Source organism: Vigna radiata, chromosome 3 (genome assembly GCF_000741045.1).
Source record: "Vigna radiata var. radiata cultivar VC1973A chromosome 3, Vradiata_ver6, whole genome shotgun sequence".
Taxonomy (NCBI): domain Eukaryota; kingdom Viridiplantae; phylum Streptophyta; class Magnoliopsida; order Fabales; family Fabaceae; genus Vigna; species Vigna radiata.
In genome coordinates, this window is record NC_028353.1 from 12,307,985 (window position 1) to 12,328,551 (window position 20,567).

At 32.7% G+C, this 20,567-nt stretch overlaps 2 protein-coding genes across 3 annotated transcripts in view; one reads left to right on the top strand and one right to left on the bottom strand.

Moving 5' to 3' along the window:
* Positions 1 to 468: 468 nt before the first annotated feature.
* LOC106757215 (rRNA-processing protein UTP23 homolog) lies at positions 469 to 7,182 on the bottom strand. 2 transcript variants are annotated; one of them, XM_014639836.2, is made up of 7 exons: positions 7,024 to 7,182; positions 5,629 to 5,819; positions 5,428 to 5,508; positions 2,677 to 2,797; positions 1,418 to 1,732; positions 937 to 996; positions 469 to 713 (listed from the first exon to the last, which is right to left on the bottom strand). In XM_014639836.2, exons 2-7 carry the CDS (start codon positions 5,817 to 5,819, stop codon positions 624 to 626), a joined length of 858 nt encoding a protein of 285 aa, XP_014495322.1. In that variant the 5' UTR covers positions 7,024 to 7,182; the 3' UTR covers positions 469 to 623. The 2 variants fall into 2 exon arrangements, with proteins under 2 accessions (XP_014495322.1, XP_014495323.1); XM_014639837.1 differs by lacking the exon at positions 7,024 to 7,182 and adding an exon at positions 5,966 to 5,987.
* A 3,964-nt stretch (positions 7,183 to 11,146) lies between these two features.
* The window catches only part of LOC106757574 (structural maintenance of chromosomes protein 3), a 36,316-nt gene continuing 26,895 nt past the window's right edge, over positions 11,147 to 20,567 (top strand). The window contains exons 1-9 of the mRNA XM_014640256.2: positions 11,147 to 11,321; positions 11,828 to 11,876; positions 12,080 to 12,155; positions 12,809 to 12,847; positions 12,950 to 13,017; positions 13,105 to 13,176; positions 13,455 to 13,534; positions 13,666 to 13,744; positions 13,854 to 13,971. Coding sequence (XP_014495742.1) covers positions 11,862 to 11,876; positions 12,080 to 12,155; positions 12,809 to 12,847; positions 12,950 to 13,017; positions 13,105 to 13,176; positions 13,455 to 13,534; positions 13,666 to 13,744; positions 13,854 to 13,971 — 547 coding nt within the window. The 5' untranslated portion in view covers positions 11,147 to 11,321; positions 11,828 to 11,861. The remainder of the gene's footprint in view (positions 11,322 to 11,827; positions 11,877 to 12,079; positions 12,156 to 12,808; positions 12,848 to 12,949; positions 13,018 to 13,104; positions 13,177 to 13,454; positions 13,535 to 13,665; positions 13,745 to 13,853; positions 13,972 to 20,567) is intronic.

The following is a 20,567-nucleotide window of genomic DNA, read 5'->3' on the forward strand; positions in this document are numbered from 1 at the left end:
TACAGTAAATGTTCTTAGTATAATTGGCGTGCAAAACACAATGCCTTCTCTCTATCATCTATCGAAGATTGGCATACAAAATACTATGCCTGTATAAATTAAATGAAACATTCACATATATTTAAAAATGATATTTTATACTTTATTCATAAAACAAAAAAAAATGAAATATATTGGACTTCATTCTAACAATCTTAAAAGTTAAGTATATCATTTTTTATTTTGTATATAGAAACACATAATCAATAACAATATAAGATAATAGTTAACAAAGTTAATAGATAGAAACTCTTGCAAAAATATAAATTTTTTAGATACTTACTAAAATGAAAATTTAAACTTTGTTAAAAAATTTCAAATTTAAAATGAATTCAAAACTTATTAACCCGCAGTAATAGTTAGAGAAAATATCCTCAACAAAGACTTAATATTCAAAACCTTAGACAATTCTGTTAGAACTCATTTAAATAATATTCAAACCCATTTTCACTAATCATTAGCTATTTCGAATTCCATATATAAGCAAATGGAAAAATTGAGAGACTATAAAATCTAAGAAAATCTAATATTTAAAAAGTAAAGTCAAGAAGTTCTTTTTTTGTCAAAGTATAAAATAAATCAACCTAACTGGCTCCTTCTGTAGGCATCTTCTTCCCTTTACGTGACCTTTTCCTTTTCCTACTTCTCTTCGCTGCATTGTCTCCTTTAGCTTCCTGCAAAAAAAAAAAAAATGCAACGTGTAACAAAATGTAGAAAAAAAAGTTCAAAAAAGTATAGCATAAATTATATGATTTTAATCTGAATGACTGATACATCAACATAAACTAAACTTATCCGATGATTTACATAAAAGTTGAAACAAAATTAAATCCAAGATTTCCAAGCCAAGTGTTTATGTGCTCACATTAAAAAATAAATAGAAATTGCAACCCCTACCTTCGAAAGATCAATGTTTTGGCTTTTATTTTTCTTCTTGCACGAAAGTGGGTTTGGACCCTGCAAAGTTTAAAAGTAATATAGTATAAGAATCTTTCCCAGTAATTAACGTAAATACTTTGGTCATCAATCTGTCCTAAAACAACGTCACCAACATTTCCTGTTAAGGAATGCCTGCATATTGTCAATGAAAATACTTTGTTTTCCATTGATAAGAAATATGCCATGAAGATGACAGGCCTAATATACATGATAAAACACAATTGAAAATGCCTGACAATACTTTGTTTTACATTGACAAGAAATAGGCCATGAAGGTGACATGCCTAATATACATCATAAAACCACATAATTGAACACAACGGAAATAATAGATTGACCATATGTTTTCTTAGGACCGTGTGATTATGCTTTTTTTTTAAATGAAAAATATACAAAATTGAAGTTAGAAAAAAGATAAAGCACAAGCTTAAATTATAACCTTTGCTTTTTTTCTCTTGAACTGAGGTTTATCCTTGATTTCCATCCGATTCTTTGTAGCAGTACTCTTTTTAACTGCCTGAATATTTGTGGTCTGATATCCTGAATCTACATTTTCCATTATTTCAGTAATCGAATTGTTAGCTTCCTCGTCAGTCAGTCTATTCATCACTTTATGCTTCAATATCTTGTACTCTTTCTCAGTCATATGCAACCGCCCTTCTTCAGAAGTTTTGACATACTGTCGTTGAAATGCAGATGGGGATTCAAGAAAAAGAGCATTTCTGAGACCATATATGAGAGGCACACCAGGTACCTGATACAAGTATTTAAAAAGAATAATACGTCAGAAGGTACAATTCTGCATATCTTGCAGCATTTAAAAGCATTATAGCACTTCAACAGATTTTAGACAAAAATAAGCATTAGTTTTCTATTTTTTCTTTTGGTGAGAATATCACACCGAAGAGGTGTATAAAAATAATAATAACATATCATTTATGAGAAAATCAGGAACCAAATGAAACACATTAAAAATCAGAAATAAAAAAAAAATTATAGATGCCAAGGCATCAAGATGTTAAAGAAAATTCTATTCAACCATTCTAATTAGAGATAGCTATTCCAAATGGCTAAATCCGTAACCCCAGTACGAAGATGCTTCACAGAAGGCAAGGTGATGCAACAGTGTATTGATTGAATGGGATTAGAAATGGGAGAGAGATAATAGTAAATGAGGTATTCATTGAATCTGTGTCAAGAAGAATAAAAAATAAGAACCGGGATAAGGCAGACACTCTAGACAAGATAGTATCTTGTTTTCCACACTTCAAATATCAACTATTTTCAAATAGTGTCACAATCTTGGATTTAAAGTAGTTTCACCTTCAAATTGGTAGTTTGGATAAGGAAAGAATTCTTCAAGATTGTTATGTAAATGTCAACTAAACACTAAGCTCATCAAATGCACTAGCATATATCAAAGAGTAACCAATATTCCATATTCGGTAACATTATATTGTTGTTCAATGCAAATCCACCTCATTCCCACGGACCAAGATTTTCACACAAAGTTTTGCTCAGATAATGAGCCCGCTACAAAAAATCTAGTACCAAGATAAATGTATTTTAAGTCCAATACAAAAATTAATTGGAACATTTATATATGGATATTACCATGATTACAAAGACAATACAAAAATGAAAAACGTTTCTAATAATTGGAATCAACTTTTCAAACAAATAATGTATGATGCAAACCTCTTGCAACTTTTTCCGGAGGTCAGTGTCCTGACTAGCAACAAAGAAATGTTCAGAATTGTTTTCTCCAACAACCTCCTTGATGCAAACATCTGCACTCACACATTTAGCATGCTCACATCTGCAAATTGGTTGGAGTCAAACATCGAGTACTAAGAGTATTAAAATAACTTCAAGTATTCATCCTAACAAGTTTAGGATGAATTTAAAATATACAAAAAAAATACAGTGCTCAGAGAGTGCAATTATTAATAAGCTAAGTATTATTCTGTATTGAAATTTTCATAAAAGCACCACATCATTTATTTGTCTTGTGGACTAGAGTTCAAAGTAGGGTCAACGTCACTTTGACACTTCACAGAGTAGGGTCAACGTCCAAAGTCTCAGTTTTTTTAACTCCAACCCGCACTACATAAATTTTTCTTATAGAGTAGTGAGTTGGCTCATTTTGCCAGTTGGTTGTGGGCTCAAATCTAACCACAGCCTCTTTACCTATGCTAGGGAAAGGCTGCATACAATTACCCTCTGACATTAGGGTACTTAAGTTAATTAATTAGGTATGGAAAGGGGAGAGATAAGGACAAAATACCATGAAATTAAAATTAACTTAAATGATATGATATATTCCAATGCAATTATGAAATGACCATTAGTCTTAAGAGAAATGGGAAAATAGGAAACAGAATCTAAAGGATAATCTATACATTCTAATAGAATCAAAAAATAATTTAAGTAGTAGAGTCTTGCATCCGCATTCCCAACCAGTATCAAATATTTTAGCTACTCCAGTCATTGTTCAGGGTATTTCATCCAAGGGTCTAGTTATGATAGAGAACTATCTCTGGAACCAATACAAGAAGAATTGGAAAAGAAACTGGAAGAGGAACTGTGGAAGTTTAAAGGACCTGTGACATGGTTAAGGAGTAAAAGATTAGAAGAACAGATTTCATCAAAGCTCATCATGATACAAGAAGCTGGAAACTCAGAATATGAAAATCATAGATTATAGTTGACTTATGGAATAGTTTTGAATGGTTTGAGCCTTGTACGTTCATTGGGCAAACCATGGGTCACTGGACAAGGATTTATTTTGAGCTTTACAGATTGAATAATTCGCTGCATGCCAATGGTCGCTGGGCAATGAGTCCGTGCTATTTTTCTGTTTTTTTTTTAATTTTAAATTAGTTTTTGGATCGATGTATTTGGGCTTATCTTTAGAGACCTAAGTGTTTAAGTCTATTTATACAATTGTCAAAGACAGATGTAAACACCTTTGGTTGGTCATTTATGAAATTGATTTTTATTTAAGAGAGGATTTTCTTTGTTCTTGTATTAGAACATTGGTTTTTATCAAAGATCAATATCTTTGTGATGAATCTTCTATGAATTATCAATCTGCTAGGTTGTGACATCCTATTATCTTTGTCTTATTTCAAGTTCTTTATATTTATTAATAAGCCATCATCTAGTGAATCTGAACCATCTAATAGTGATGATGAAAAGGAGTGTGAAGTACCAGTACCACCTTTGGAGGAAGATCTTTTTATGGTTAGGAGATTGTTGGGAAGTATGAGCAAAGAGGAAGACGAGACCCAAAAAAGAAATATTTTTCATTCTTGATGTCAAATTATGGAGGAGGTGTGTTCACTTATTATTGATGGAGGGAGTTGTACAAATGTAGTAAGTAAAAGGCTAGTAAAAAAGCTTGGGTTGGAAACATCTATGCACCCTAGCCCTTATGCTTTGCAATAGCTAAGTGAGGATGGAGATTTGGTGGTGGATAAACAAGTAAATATTGCTTTTTCATAGGTAAGTATGTTGATGAAGTCGTATGTGATGTGGTTCCTGTGATAGAAGACTATCCCCATAACTAATACAAGAAGAATTGGAAAAGGAACTTGAAGAAGAACCGTGGTAGTTGAAAGGACTTGTGACAAGGTCAAGGAGTAAAAGATTAAAAGAACAATTTTCGCTAAAGCTCATGATAATACAAGTTGAAAACTCAAAAAATATGAAGATTATAGCTTATAGTTCACTTTTGGAATATTTTTGAGTTGTTTGAATCTTGTAAATTCGCTCGGTGAACCATGAGTTGTTGGGTGAGCACTTATTTTGAATTTTACAGATTGAATAATTCACTGGGTGCCAATGGTAGTTGGGTGAGTGGTCGCTCGGCGACAAGTCCGTTCTATTTTTCTGTTTTTCTTTTTAATTTTAAGTTAGTATTTGGGCCGATGTATTCAGGCTTATCTTTAGAGTCTTAGGTTAAGTATATATAAAAGACCAATGTAAACACTTTGGTTGGTTATTTATGAAATTGATTTTCATTTAAAAGATGATTCTCTTTGTTCTTGGATTAAAACACTGTTCTTATTAAAGATAGATATCTTTGTGACGAATCTTTCTTGACTTATCAATCTGTTAGATTGTGACGTCCTATCATCTTTGTCTTATTATGCATTCTTTATATTTATAAATTTTTAATCTTTGATTTATCTTTTCTAATAATTAATCTATTTTACAGAAGGAGTTCAAAATATAAAACAATCGTAATTTTTCCTATCAAGTTAGTTCCAAACACATTTAATAAAAATTACATCTCTGTTTAGTGACCAAAACAAGCATAAATCCAAACGGTCTGAGTTATTTGCATTCAGTTATCATTCATTGTGCATGAAATACATTCATTGAAACAGTAAAACTAATGAAACAATCCACATCACAACATATGTGCTCGATCAGTGTAATTACCTGGCAACTATGAGTTTATGAGCCGCCTCCAGAGACTCGGAATATGAGCTACCAAGTCGCTTCAACTCAGCCAGAACACACCTGCATCATCTCCATCAAAAATCCCAAAGCAAAGTAAAAAACAAAAACAAAAAGATCCAATCCCAACAAAAACAGTAACAATTTATAGAAATAAATCTTGACACAAAAAGAGAGAGTAACCTGGTAGTGTAGAGTTTGACAGTAGCACTGAGGATATTGCCAAGTGCGATGTCAGCAGGGGTTATTCGATTCACAAGAAGGTGGTGCACAAATGTCCCATCACATAAAACCTTGAAAGGCTTCCGAAAACCAAAGCACGCAGTGTAAAAAGTCAAAGTTTTTCTATGCCTCTTCTGCTTTTTCACCTTCATCTGCAAAAATGCATCGAATCATGTTTCGGAAACAAGATACCTCGGATATTAAACCATTAGTTTTGTAAGATTGAACTAAAGAAACAAAAAAATAAAATAAAAGTTAATAAGCAGAAGGTAAAAATCAGAATAAGAGTAGAGATCACCAAATCATGTAACCAGACAACTTTCACTGCTTCTCTCCCCTATGAGATTGAAGTAGTGAGAATAATGGAAAATTAAATCAAGTTAAAACTCTGCAAGTTTGACAATTCAAAATCTAAGATGATAAAGATTCAGAGTCTTGCAAATGAATAAACTAGAGCATTTTCATTGCCAATATCTCCACTTAAAACAGAAGAACAATATTAATTTGATTGATACGTGGAAGAGGAAAAGAATCTCTGATTTCTTAAAACTGCGATTTTGCAGAAGAAAAAGAAAAATTGCCCTTCAAAAAATCTGATTTCTTACTGGTGCACTTGAGATTGCTTAAATATATACCAATCTTAACGTGAACTAAATATAAAGCACATACCCTTTGGATTACACGAAAGTCAAGACTTCCACGTCATAAAACAAAACAAAACCCTAGAAGAGGTACGTCGCACACAGGTGAAAAACTAAATACAATCAAACCTCAAATGAAAATGAAATCAAAATAAAGTCAAAGTAAATGCGAAAAAACCCTATCTGATCGTAGGCAATTGATAATCGAATGCCAAACACGATTTATCCCGAACCTATTAAAACCAATACCGAACTTGTGAAAATCGTAAACAGAGAGTGTATGAGTTGTGAGTGACCGTAAGTGAGAGTGAGTTCAGTAATAAAATGGGAGCAAAAACAACGAGAAACAAGAAAGAGAGTGAGCGCACTGAGATCACATTTCAAGCATGTAGTGAGAAGATGAAAATTCCAAAGTAAGTAGAATGCATTGCAGAAACTTGCAAAATTATGAATTCCAGAGCAATATTTATGACAAATACATATTTGATACTTCAAAATTCATATTCTAAAAATGCCAAATAAAAAATGAAATACAACATCGTATGCAACAATGTTCCAATAGCGAAAAGGTGAAAAAGGAAATCCTGACAAATTTTAAATGCCAATAAAATTACTGGCAAATCTTTCTGAGAAGGACAGTACTCATCTCAATGAATCTTCATATGAAAAACTTGAAGAAAAGCATATTTCCATGAGTATTTCTGAATAAATTTACCTAATAAGTTGTTTCTGAATTGACAGGTGCAGAAGATTCGGTATTGTTCTAGCCGCGATGATGGAAAAAACCTCGCGATGAGCTTGTAGGTTTTGAGTTTTTGCTACTGTTTCCAATCGAAAGTATTGTATTTACTCATGAACACTTCATAAAAAAAAAACAAATGTTCCTAGGGTTTCAATAATTTTCAATTAAAATCTTTAAAAGTGCAAAGACTAAAACAATAATAACTATATTAATTAAATACCTGTTAATTGAATGAATATAAAAATAATTTATATTTATCATTACGTACCTTTTTTATTTATTTATTTATGATATATGTTATCTCATAAAAAAATCATATCAGAATTTTATATGTATTACAGATATTAGTAGTTTATGATAATTTTCAATAGAAATATTTAAATCAAATAAAAATATAAGCTATCAATTTTGATTATATAAATATTTAAGATTAAAAATGTTTAAAAAATGTTTTACAATTTAAATACATAAAGTAAATATATAAAAAATTAATAAAATGATTATAATTATTTTAACAAAATAATCTATATTTTATTCTTTTGTGATAAAAAATATTCATAAGAGAAATACAGATAGATTGTAGATTTCCAGTAAATTTTAAAATATTATAAAGTTTACTTACCAATTCCCTTTTGCAAGAAAATATGCATAAAAAACTTTAAAAAATCAGCAACTTTCTTGCTTCTTTTAATCCGCGAAATCAAATAAATAATAATTAAAACTACAGTAAAATTCACCAGAATTTTATACAAAATATTTATTTGCTAGATAATTGATAAAAAATTCTTATAAACTAAAATTCATAGAAAAAATTGTATAAGTAAAATATTGAGTACATTATATAAGTAAAATATTGAGTAAAAGTTTTCCAAAAAAAAAACAGAAGTTGACAAGAAATATATAAGTACAAAAAAGAGTTATCAACCTAGAGATTTTCATAGTATAGCATATTGATGTTAAGTATGTTTTCTCAAATGATTTCACTATTTGAATTCTTTGAGTTTCGTAATTTTCAAGTAAATTATTAAAGAAATAAATAATTATGTCATACAATTAAAATTTTTGTTCCAATATATTAAATAACATATTTAAGAGTTAGGACATATGATAAGTTAAATATATATTTTTTTCCTCCATCCTTTATATGTAAAATATTGATTGTATACATAAGAGAGAGGGTAGAAATTAAATCTGAAATTATAAAAGTGTCAAACTCCAAACAGACAATAATAAAAAAAAAGTAAGATAAGAATTTAGAAATGCAAAATATTTATTGTACATGTAACATCTCAAAAATTATATGATAATATAATTTTTAATGATTAAATATTATAATATGATAAAACAGTTTAAAGAGAAAGATAAAGTTATAAGTTTATAATCATCCAAAATTGACCATAAATTTAAAACTTTATTTACAAAAAAGTATTTTAAGATATATAAGTTCAACAAAGAAAGAAATTCCTAAAAAGACTAAGTTGTAACATCATTGTCCTCAAGCTCTTGCTCAAGTGGAATCTCTTCAACATCTGCTCACATCCAAGTGAATGATCATCGCAAAAGAAAGACATACACACACAACACAAACAAGCAAGGGTGAGCTAGGTATAAAAAGCATGTTATCAATCAATTATGTCAAGCATACAAGGACCATAACACAATACAGACTATGACAAAATGCATTTTGTTGATACCAATGACCAACCACATGATTTTACCATCCAGACTAGTATGAAATGTCAAGTTTCAGGGGTTTGTGCACCCGGGTGGTGTAGTAACTGGAAAACCATTAGCTGCCACCCAAGGTTAGTCCGTTGTAACTTACCCAAGAACCTATGGGCTAAGACCTCTTGCTATTCTCACCACATGACTCGTCACTCTTTACTTGAGCATGGATGGTCATTAAAATGTCAGGATAAACCCCATAAGGACACTCCTGCCATTCATGCGGTCAATCACAACAAACCACAGGGCACCATCATGTAACCTCCCTGAGGATCATGAAATTACGTTCATCAACCATACTTTCACTTTAAAACTTAACTCAGGACATGAACAAGCAAATACCATGATATTATCACATTGAATCCATATACATATAACCCTTCACTTTTACATTGCATACAAAACATATGTATAATATTAATTATACTTCAAAAATCATATGAAACAATTCAATATACATTAACAGACAATAACAGCTCAAGAAGAACAACTAAACAACCCAATACCCCTTAAACTTATACTTAGAGAAGGACAACAACTTTGAAACTCTCACCAATGGATCCGGAAGGGTCAAAAACCCCCAGAACAAACTAAATAACGTCCAAAAATGATACCCGGAACCCCTAAAACCACTCAAAACTGTCCTGGATGCTTTCCTGACAACAATAATCGATTATCACATATGATAATCGATTATTTACGTATGATAATCGATTATTACATGTGATAATCGATTATTTACGAGAACTTTAAAGAAAATATGATGTTTTGACTAGAATAATCGATTATTAAGTGAGATAATGAATTATTCTTATCAGTTTTTAACAACAACCTGATTTTTCTGGTTTTAGTGCATTTAAGACACTTCCAAATGATCAATTTAAATTTGTAACACTAATATTGATACAAAATACGTTTATAGATGAAAGTAAAGTATTGCATTGGTCATTTGGATAGGAATTAGATGTACTAAACCAACTCAATAATGCAAAACCCCTAGAATGGACTAAAACCAACCTAAGGTGCAACTTTCACCTTCGTGACAGAATGTTCACTGGTTTGCACCTCTAACTCGTTATTTAGACCTAATTAACTAGTCTAGATGATTTTAAACATTCTTACAATGTATCTAAAGTGATTAAGATCTAATTTCATCTCTAGAACACCAAAATTAACAACCTAGTGACCCAATTTCAATTCTACCACTTGCAACATGTTTTAGACCGATCATAAAGTTCCTAACGAGTCACATTTGACTTGTTTACACCGCCTAAACTGTCCAATTGTACTTAGAACATTCACAGCCCAAAACCCCTACCTCACTTCCTCTCAAAAGACCTAAAACTCTCTCCATACGCTTGTCTTTCAATCAATTCAACTCTACAACAGATTTCCTACCTCAAATAGCTCCATCATATCCAATCAAAGAAATTAACACATTCACATACAGTCTATGGCATCACATCCCAGTTTCACAAATCTCACTCTCTAGCACATGCAATTTCGAGTTACCAAAAATAGAACATGTCTCAAACAGCACATCGATTCAGATTTTGACATACATACACTTTATACAACAAATTCAGAAAAAAGGCCTAGCTCCCCTTACCTCTACTCAAACAGCCAAGCTCACAAAATGATCGAGCAACACCTTGCACTGAAAGGAAATTATAAAAATACCTATAGATCACCAGTTTGGTGATAAAAAACAATTTTTAGAGCATAATTGAAACTAGAATTTTGGGGAAAAACACTACTAGCCACATGCAACGGGATTTCTTGCATGTTCCAGCCCTAAAGTGGCACAGAAAAGGGGGTTTCACTTACTAGTGAAAGAAAACCGAATTTAATCAGTGGAAATGATTGCTTTCAGCTTCAAGATTGCTTAGAACTCCCTAATTGAAAATTGAACGGTTAAATTTTGAGTTATGATAGAATGAAGGTAGAGTACTGAAGGAGATGTCGAGAAGAAGCAACGATTTTAAGCTAGGATGAACACTGAAAATTACAAGAGTTTATTGATAATGTTTGAACCCTTAGAGCATACAAGAGATAGTGTAGAAATCAAATAAGAATATATGGAAGATAAACCTGTCATTTTAAATAATAAGAATATATGATATAGATATGTAATTCTAAAGGATAGGAATATAAACTTATTAATTATTCGAATAATTGTTAATTTTAATCATAACTAATTTCATTATCCATTCAAAATTTACTCCCAATAAAATTATAAAAAAAATTACTTTTGTAATATTATTCTACTAATATATAATTGTTTTTATTTTTCAATTTTTTATTTAAATAAGTTTTGATTTATCTTTTTCTGAAATTACGAACTATGAACGAAACATGTCGTCCAACATTCTCAAAATTTGCCCCTTTGTTATATATTCTTTTTCACTTTTCCTTTCCCTCCACGTCCACTCTCAGATCAAACAATATTAAAGTTCGTCCCTGTGGTTCGCACCCGTTAAACCCAAACTGATCGCTCCCACTTCAACTTTTGCTACAACCACTCCTTTCTCACTAAACATTCTCAGGTACTCTTTTTTCGCTCTCTTAAACGCATACAAATTATTCTTATGCTTCTTCTTCTCTTTCTTGTCCGCAATTTTCGTTTTCACTCTCACAGTTTTTGCTCCTCAAAACCCTAATACCATCCACGGAGTTGACTTCGTTTGAATTTCCCTGTTCTTGCACTTTGATTTCGCTGCTAAAACTCTTTATTCCCTGATTTTGCCCTAGATTATTTATTGTAATAGTGTGTTTTGTGGTTTGGAAGTCAAATTGTGTTGATTTTTGAATTTTCATTTGAACTAGTATGTGTGGAGGATTCGGTCATTTCATCTCTGACTCTGTGATAGCTGCAGTGTCTTCCTATGAATATGCTTAATTATATTATTTTTTTAATGCTACCGTGATTGATAATTCCTTGTCTTCTGTTTTATAAAAAAAACCGTTGTTGTGACTCAAGGATGCGTGTACAGTAGTGTGGTGTGGTTGTGATGTGATTGTGCTTATGGGATTTTTTCATTTGTTTTTGTAGTTGCGGGTGAAAGTACGGTTATGACACTTTGAACATGTACATCAAGCAGGTAATTTAATTTTGGAGTTTGTTTATTTAATTCACTTTTTCACGGTTAGATAAACTATTATATTTGACTAGATTCTGTTTTGTATTATGATTCATAAACACTTCCTCTGTCACAGATACCACATATTATGCTGATATTTGAATTTTGGAGTTTTCTCTTTTGCAAATGTTTTTTTTTATGTATTTGCTTGTTTGTGCTTTTAGGTTGTGATCGAAGGTTTTAAGAGTTATCGAGAGCAAATTTCCACAGAGCCTTTCAGCTCTAAAGTGAACTGTGTTGGTAATAATTTTAATGACAATTTTTTAGATCCTATCTTCTATTGATTCTGGAAACTCTTTGGCATGTATGATGTGGGCATTTCATTCGTAATATGTTATGATGACAGCAAAATGCCTCATTTAAATGAGGCAACATAGAAAGAAGGTGTTTGGTTGATTTTTATTTGAATTCAGACATATTTTCTTAGACTACGTAATAAGGTAGATATAATAATAGTTCATATTTATCATCAAAATTTGTAAATTATTTATTGTTGCAAATATACATATAATAGTACTTATTAGTAGATATCTAAGAAAGAAGGTTATTCGTCAATATTGTGATGAAAGACTCTACCCATAAAAAAAGTGAAGAGTTTTATTGTAAAACTGATAACAGTTTTATGATCCGGTAGTACTTGATTATTAGCTGATACGTTCTCACACCAAGGTAAAGGGCACATGCTGTATTTTTGGCATAAATGCATTATTTGCTCTCTTCATTACCTTCATTTTCATTACTTCCTTAGTTTTTTCCACTCTTACACATCATTCCCTTTTCTTAAATTATATTTTAAAGATGAACTTCATCTTTTCTTTTAGCTCAAATGATGAACGCATCTAAATTGTATTTTTTTGTAGTTTAATATATCTGTTAATTATTTATTTTTGCAGTTGGTGCTAATGGATCTGGGAAGACAAACTTTTTTCATGGTAAAAAATGATCACCGTTTCTTCTGCGTACAATTTGGAAGTAACTACAGCGAAATCTCTGATCTTCACTTTGCTACACCTTTTTTTTTTTTTCTTTTGTAGCCATCCGTTTTGTATTAAGTGATCTCTTTCAAAACCTACGTGGTGAAGATCGACAGGCACTACTCCATGTATGTCACACTTCATCCATTATTTATACTTGTAATCAACTATAGATTTTGAATATGCTTAAATAATAAATTATTCTTTGTGCACAGGAAGGAGCTGGACACCAAGTTTTATCTGCTTTTGTGGAGATTGTCTTTGATAATTCAGACAACCGTATCCCGGTAATATGTTGTGCTAGCTGAGAAGTAATACAATTAATGACGTGTTTTGCAGTGTTTTTTGTTTCACAGAGCTTCTACACCACAATTTCAATTAAATAACCTTTTCAGCTTAAACTGTAAAATTTTGTTAGTGGTTGTTGATGTAATAATTGCATTGCTTTGAACTGATTCCCTTTTACTTTTTTGTCAGACCAAATGTGCTTTATTTTTTGTGGCAATAGTGATTTTTGCTTGATAAAATATGCTCTATCTTAGCATCTATCTGTGTTGGTGAATAGGTTGACAAGGAGGAAGTGCGATTGCGTCGGACTATTGGTTTAAAAAAGGATGAGTATTTTCTTGATGGAAAACACATAACGTGAGTTAAATAGAACTATGTGTTAAATGCAGTTTGCTTTTATTTTTCCCTTAGAAAAATTACCTATTTTATCTTATTTTATTTGGTCATGAGTATTTACTCTGATTCTAAGCATCATATACTATCTGCAGGAAAACTGAAGTGATGAACTTGCTGGAGAGTGCTGGGTTCTCCCGTTCAAATCCTTATTATGTTGTACAACAAGGAAAGGTATTGGCTCTTGGTGTCAGTACTTGAATTTGGTTTGGGGTTTAATGTTGTTATATTCAAACACTTTGAAGTTGATTTCTAAACTTGTTCCATTTTATATATTGTGTAGATAGCATCATTAACCTTGATGAAAGACTCTGAACGACTGGACTTGCTGAAGGAAATAGGTGGTACTAGAGTTTATGAGGAGAGGCGCCGTGAAAGTTTGAAAATAATGCAGGAAACTGGCAAGTTGATGATTTTATTTTAAGCTCATGATTTATCTAGTCTTTCCTATTTATTTATCATTCAGTTTTTGAGTTCATGATTTCTAATCTACGTATAATAATAAGGTTATTCTTCTAAAATTACCACATGACACTTTCTCATAATTTTCTTTTCTGAATTCTGGAGTTAAGAAATGGATTATGATTTTTAATGAAATATCATATTCTTACACACATCAAATAAAGAACAATGAATATATACATTAACATAATGTCCATTTAGTACTTTCTTTACATAGCTGTAGATTTATACTTGCCAGAGCTGACAAATTATACAAGTTTATTATAAAACTGAATTGTTGTGTAGATATGATTAGTATCAGCTAGTTAGTACACTAGTGGAAACACATGCACTATGCCATGTGTGTCCACTTTTTTCTTATTATAGCAAAATCTTTATTGAACTATAAAATGATTTTTAATTATTGGAATAAAAAATATTAATAAACTATAAAATAAATTTCACAAAAAAGGTAATTATAAAAATAAATTATTCTTATAATTCTTGTAGGTAATTATTTTATTGTGTAAATGGTTTTTTTATTATGAGTAATTATTTGAATTCAAAAAAGTAGTTACTGAAAGGGTAAAACTGAAAAAGTTTTGTACATCGAAAAGGAGAATCCCCTTTATTAATGGTATAGATACAAATTCTTGGAAGTTTCAATAGAAGAATTTGATAATTTATTTTATTAATACTTGATTTTTATATTCGTAATGTATTTGAGTCTTATTGTTACTAGGCATTGACAAAAGAAACACATTGAGAACTTGTTTGATTCAATGCTAGCATGTGTGTCTGCATTTTTTAATAATCTGGATTATAACTTTCTATATATATATATATTATTTTCTATTTTATGTGAAAATATGATGATTAATTATATATTTTATTCTACACTGTGTTGATTCTACATTGTATTGAAGTTATGTTATGATAAAAGGTTTAATTATATAGAATATGTTGAAGTATAATGTTTATTTTATTATTAATATTTATGTTAGGGGTTTTGTTAAGTGCTTCCCGCCCTTTTATTTTTCAGAACTAATGTGTTCTATATAAACAGTAGTAAGTTGTATCAGTTTCTTAATCAAAAATAGAAGTCTTTTCATTTTCTCTCAACTTCAAGTTGGTATCAAGAGCCAGACTCTTTGTCTTCTTCCTCTATCGTCGACGACATCATCTCCCTGTCATTTCCACCGTTCGTCCGCCGTCCTTCGCTGTCGCCGCCGTCGTCCGCTGTCCTTCGCTGTCGCCGCCGTCGTCCTCCGCCGTCGCTTTCTCTGGCGAAGTCAAGGGTTAGGTGCGCCTTGAGAAGTGCAACCCAACCCTGGTGGTCCCGTCCTCTGGAACCTCCGCACTAGCCGTCACGCGCCGCTTCTTTCCGGCCAGCCTCGGGCGCGTGTTCTGCACGTGCCGCCTTCCCGTGGTCGGAGCTTCACCGCGTTGCCGCATAACGTCTCGCCGGAGCTTCTGGAGTGTGTTTTGGTTCCTGTTTCTCTGTTCCGTTGGCTTGGGCTCATACCTAGGGTTTTCTCCTTACGTATTTTGAAACCCTAGGTCCTCTTTCTTCTCTCTGTTTTTAAAATGGCTTCTTCTACTGGAAGTAATTCCTCTTTATCTGCTACCCCTATCATTACATCTGCAAAACTGAATTGGAAAAATTATTTATCATGGTCCTTTGCTGTGGAGTTGTGGTTTCTTGGTCAAGGACACCATGATCACCTTGAACAAGATATTTCTATGGTCCTAGAAGAAGAAAAATCTCAGTGGCAGAAATTAGACTTTCAATTATGTGCTGTTTTGTGGCAATCGGTTGAGCAAGAGGTTTTAGATATCTTGAGACCCTATAAGACATGCTCCTCTTTTTGGAAAATGGCCCAAGATATTTTTGCTAATGATGTACAACGTCTTTTTGATGCAACCCAAAGAGCAACTTCTCTCAAACAAGTTAACCATGATATGGTTTCTCATGTTGCAAAAGCTCGGGCTGCAGTAGAAGAGTTAAAGAACTTCTTTGTAGCTGACTCATTAGAAAATCTCAACAAAAAGCTTGACAAGTTCTACACGGTCCTAATTTTGAAAAGTTTACACTCTGATTTTGATCATGTACGTGATCAAGTTTTAGCTGGTGATCAAATCCCGTCGATGGATGGCTTAGTTACTCGACTCCTTCGGGTACCTACATTGGTCAAGGAAGAGAATTTAAGTGATGTTATTGAAACATCAACTATGGTGACACCGCGAGGAAGAGGAGGAGGTAGGAGCAATCGAGGAGGACGTGGTGGTCGAAGTGGACGTCCTCAATGCTCATATTGTAAGAGAATGGGTCATACCCAAGATAAATGTTAGTCCTTGCATGACTTTCCAGACAAAGCTGCTCATGTGTCTAAATCTGATAATTCAGAATCTAAAATTTCTGATGAAGAGTACCAAGAGTTTTTGAGGTACAAGTCTGAAAAATCTTCTAATCTTGGCCAATCCTCCTCAATGCCAAATGTGTCAACTGCCTGCATCTCTCAATCTGTGGAAGGTCATAGTCCATGGATTCTTGACTCAGGTGCCTCAGATCATATCTCTGGTAACATCCCTTCCTTTTCTTCCATGTCCTCTCCGAAAACTCCTCATTTTGTTACTGTTGCCAATGGATCCAAAGTTGAATCTCAGGGAATTGGCACAATTTCCCTATCTCCTTCACTAAAATTGAATTCTGTTTTGTATATTCCTCATTGTCCTTACAATTTGATCTCTTTGAGTCGATTGACTCGTTCCTTAAATTGTTTTGTAACCTTTTCTTCTAATTCCTTTGTTATACAGGAACATGGTACGGGTCGTCTGATTGGAGAAGGACATGAGTCACGAGGACTTTATTACTTGAAACCTAACTCCTCAGTTTCCTGTTTTGCAACTTCATCCCCAAAACTTTTGCATGATCGATTAGGCCACCCACCCTAGCTTATCCAAGTTGAAGATGATGGTTCCAAGTCTCAAACACATTCAAGTCTTAGATTGTGAGTCTTGTCAGTTAGGAAAACATGTTAGATCTTCCTATCCTAAGAAGTCTGAGTCGCGTTGTAATTTTGCATTTTCAACTATTCACTCTGATATTTGGGGACCAAGTCGTGTTACTTCTTTTGGTTTTAATTTATTTTGTAACTTTAATTGATGAATTTTCTCGATGTATTTGGGTTTATTTAATGAAAGAGAGATCTGAACTTTTGGCAATATTTGTGTCTTTTTTTAATGAAATTAAGAACCAATTTGGGAAGACAATTAAAATCCTCAGAAGTGATAATGCTAAGGAATACTTTTCTGCAGCATTTTCTTCATTCTTATCTTCCCAAGGAATTTTACATCAGTCAACATGTCCCCACACTCCACAACAAAATGGCATTGCAAAGAGAAAGAATAGACATCTCATTGAAACTGCACGCTCCCTGATGTTGAATACTAATGTTCCTCTTCATCATTGGGGTGATGCAGTCCTTACTGCCTATTTTCTGATCAATAGAATGCCTTCTTCCTCTCTTGAGAATAAAGTCCCTCACTCTGTCATTTTTCCAAATGACCCTCTTTTCCATGTCTCTCCTCGTATATTTGGGTGTACTTGTTTTGTTCATAATGTGTCTCCAAGTCTTGATAAACTCTCTGCAAAAGCTATTAAGTGTGTCTTTCTGGGATACTCTCGCCTTCAGAAAGGATATAAATGTTATTCTCCTTCAACCAAGAGGTATTATATGTCTGCTGATGTCACGTTCTTTGAAGATACACCTTTTTTCTTGTCCTCCGTGGAGGACCGTTCATTTGTTCAACAAATGCTTCCTCTACCATCATGTGATCCCTTGGTTACTCCTGCTTCTTTACCTCAAACTCAAATTACAAATGACATTGTTCCTCCTCCACTTCTCACATATCAGCGTCGAACACAATCTCAAACTCCAAACATTGAAGATCCTCAAGACTCAGATCCTCCTCCATCAGATTCCCAAACCATGGATCCTTCATCCTCTTCACCCTCTCTTGACTCAGATAATTATTGGCCTATTGCCCTCCGAAAAGGTATTCGCTCTACTCGTAATCCTTATCCTGTTTATAATTTTTTGAGTTATCACCGTTTGTCTCCTCCATATTTCTCCTTTGTTTCTTCCTTATCTTCCATTCAAGTTCCTAATAATGTTCATGAGGCACTTGGTCATTCTGGATGGCGACAGGCCATGATTGATGAAATGCAGGCACTTGAACACAATGGCACTTGGGACCTTGTTCCTCTTCCTCCTGGTAAGAAGCCTGTTGGTTGTAGATGGGTCTATGCTATTAAGGTGGGTCCTAATGGTGCAATCGATCGTCTCAAAGATCGTTCGGTAGCTAAGGGATATACTTAAGTCTATGGCCTCGACTACTATGATACCTTTTCTCCTGTGGCTAAAACCAGTACTGTTCGTATTTTGCTTGCTATGGCTGCCATTCGTCATTGGCCCCTTTACCAGTTGGACATTAAAAATGCTTTTCTTCATGGTGATCTAGAAGAAGAGATATACATGGAGCAACCTCCTGGGTTTGTTGCTCAGGGAGAGTCTGGGTTAGTCTGCAAATTACATCGTTCCCTCTATGGCTTGAAGCAATCACCTCAAGCTTGGTTTGGTAAATTTAGTCGGGGTGTGCAGAATTTTGGATTGAAACGATGTGAGGCGGATCATTTAGTATTTTATAGTCATTCTTCTCCTGATAAATGTGTTTATCTTATGGTCTATGTTGATGATATTGTCATTACAGGAAATGATGTCACTAGAATTGCTCAATTAAAGAATCATTTGTTCAACCACTTTCATACCACGATTTGGGTCGGCTAAAATATTTTCTTGGTATTGAAGTGGCACAATCAAAGGAAGGTGTCATCATTTCACAAAGAAAATATGCTCTTGATATTTTGGAGGAAACAGGCATGACAAATTGCAAGCCCATTGATAGTCCTATGGACTCAAATCAAAAGTTAATGGAAGACAGGTGAACTTTTCTCAGACCCAGATAGATATAGAAGGCTTGTTGGAAAACTCATCTATCTTACCATAACAAGACTTGATCTTTCTTATCCAGTGGGAGTTGTAAGTCAATTTATGCAAAATCCACATGTTGATCATTGGAATGCAGTGATTCGCATTCTTAGATATGTAAAAGGGAACTCGGGACAGGGATTGTTGTATGAGGACAAGGGAAGATTGGGTTGGTTGTCCAATTGACAGAAGATCTACCACAGGATATTGTGTTTTACTTGGAGGAAACCTTGTGTCTTGGAAAAGTAAGAAACAAAGTGTTGTTGCTCGATCTAGTGCTGAAGCTGAGTATCGGTTTATGGCTCTAACTACATGTGAACTTGTGTGGATTAGACAACTCCTTCAAGAGTTGAAATTTTGTGAAAATGAGCAGATGAAGTTGTACTGTGACAATCAAGCCGCTCTTCACATTGCCTCCAATCCAGTGTTTCATGAAAGAACAAAACACATAGAAATTGATTGNCATTTTATCAGAGAGAAGTTATTGTCAAAGGATCTTATTACTNAGTTTGTCAACTCTAATGAACAACTCGCAGACATTCTGACCAAATCTCTAAGGGGGCCTAGAATTCAATTTATATGTTCCAAGCTTGGTGCATATGATCTATATGCTCCAGTTTGAGGGGGAGTGTTGAAGTATAATATTTATTTTATTATTAATATTTATGTTAGGGGTTTTGTTAAGTGCTTCCCGCCCTTTTATTTTTCAGAACTACTGTGTTCTATATAAACAATAGTAAGTTGTATCAGTTTCTTAATCAAAAATAGAAGTCTTTTCATTTTCTCTCAACTTCAAGTGAATCAACATTCTAAACTTTTAAAGCTTAATTGTACGGAGGATTCCCACTACATGTTAGTCTCTTTCCTATTTCTTATTTTTTCTCCCCCATATTTTTTTTTTTGCTTTTTTACATTGGTGTTGAATTTTGCATCGTGACTTAAAAATTATTAGAAGTAAAATAGGAAAACAGTTTATGTACACAAATGTTGGATAATCGTTATATATTATTATAGATTATAGGCAAATGAGGGAATCCCCATTATATATTGTTATAGATTAAATTGTTTTTATGTAATTTTCGTGTATATTGTAAATTATTTATTCAATGCAATAAGATTTTTTTTTTTAAACAACTCAAAAGTAGTGAAGGTTAATTAAACTATTAGTTGCATTTGAATGTATTGAAACTTTTCTATCTTTGAGTTTAAAAAAATTGTTGTTATAATGTTAAAATTATGATCCATCAAATGGATTGTAAAATAAAATTTTGTTAATTTATTGGAATTAAATTGATTACTATTAATGTGTAAATATATTCATTGGTTTAAAGTATCCTGTTGGGATGGGATTAGAGTAAAAAGAGATTTTAATAGCCTTAAAATTCTTACCTTTAATTTTCTTTTGACGAAATTCAATTTAAATTAAGTTTGATTAGATTAATACTTTTTTTACTTGTGAAAAGAATTCTTTGGTTTAGGGTAGGTAGATATAATTTATTTTTTAA

What these genes read in the sequence shown, in the direction of transcription:
- LOC106757215 (XM_014639836.2), bottom strand. Translation starts at nt 5,819, where the DNA reads ATGAAGGTGAAAAAGCAGAAGAGGCATAGAAAAACTTTGACTTTTTAC. An exon ending in TCCGGAAAAAGTTGCAAGAG is followed by an intron (nt 1,733 to 2,676) that starts GTTTGCATCATA and finishes TACTTGTATCAG; the next exon opens with GTACCTGGTGTGCCTCTCAT. An exon ending in AAAACATTGATCTTTCGAAG is followed by an intron (nt 714 to 936) that starts GTAGGGGTTGCA and finishes TTTTTTTTGCAG; the next exon opens with GAAGCTAAAGGAGACAATGC.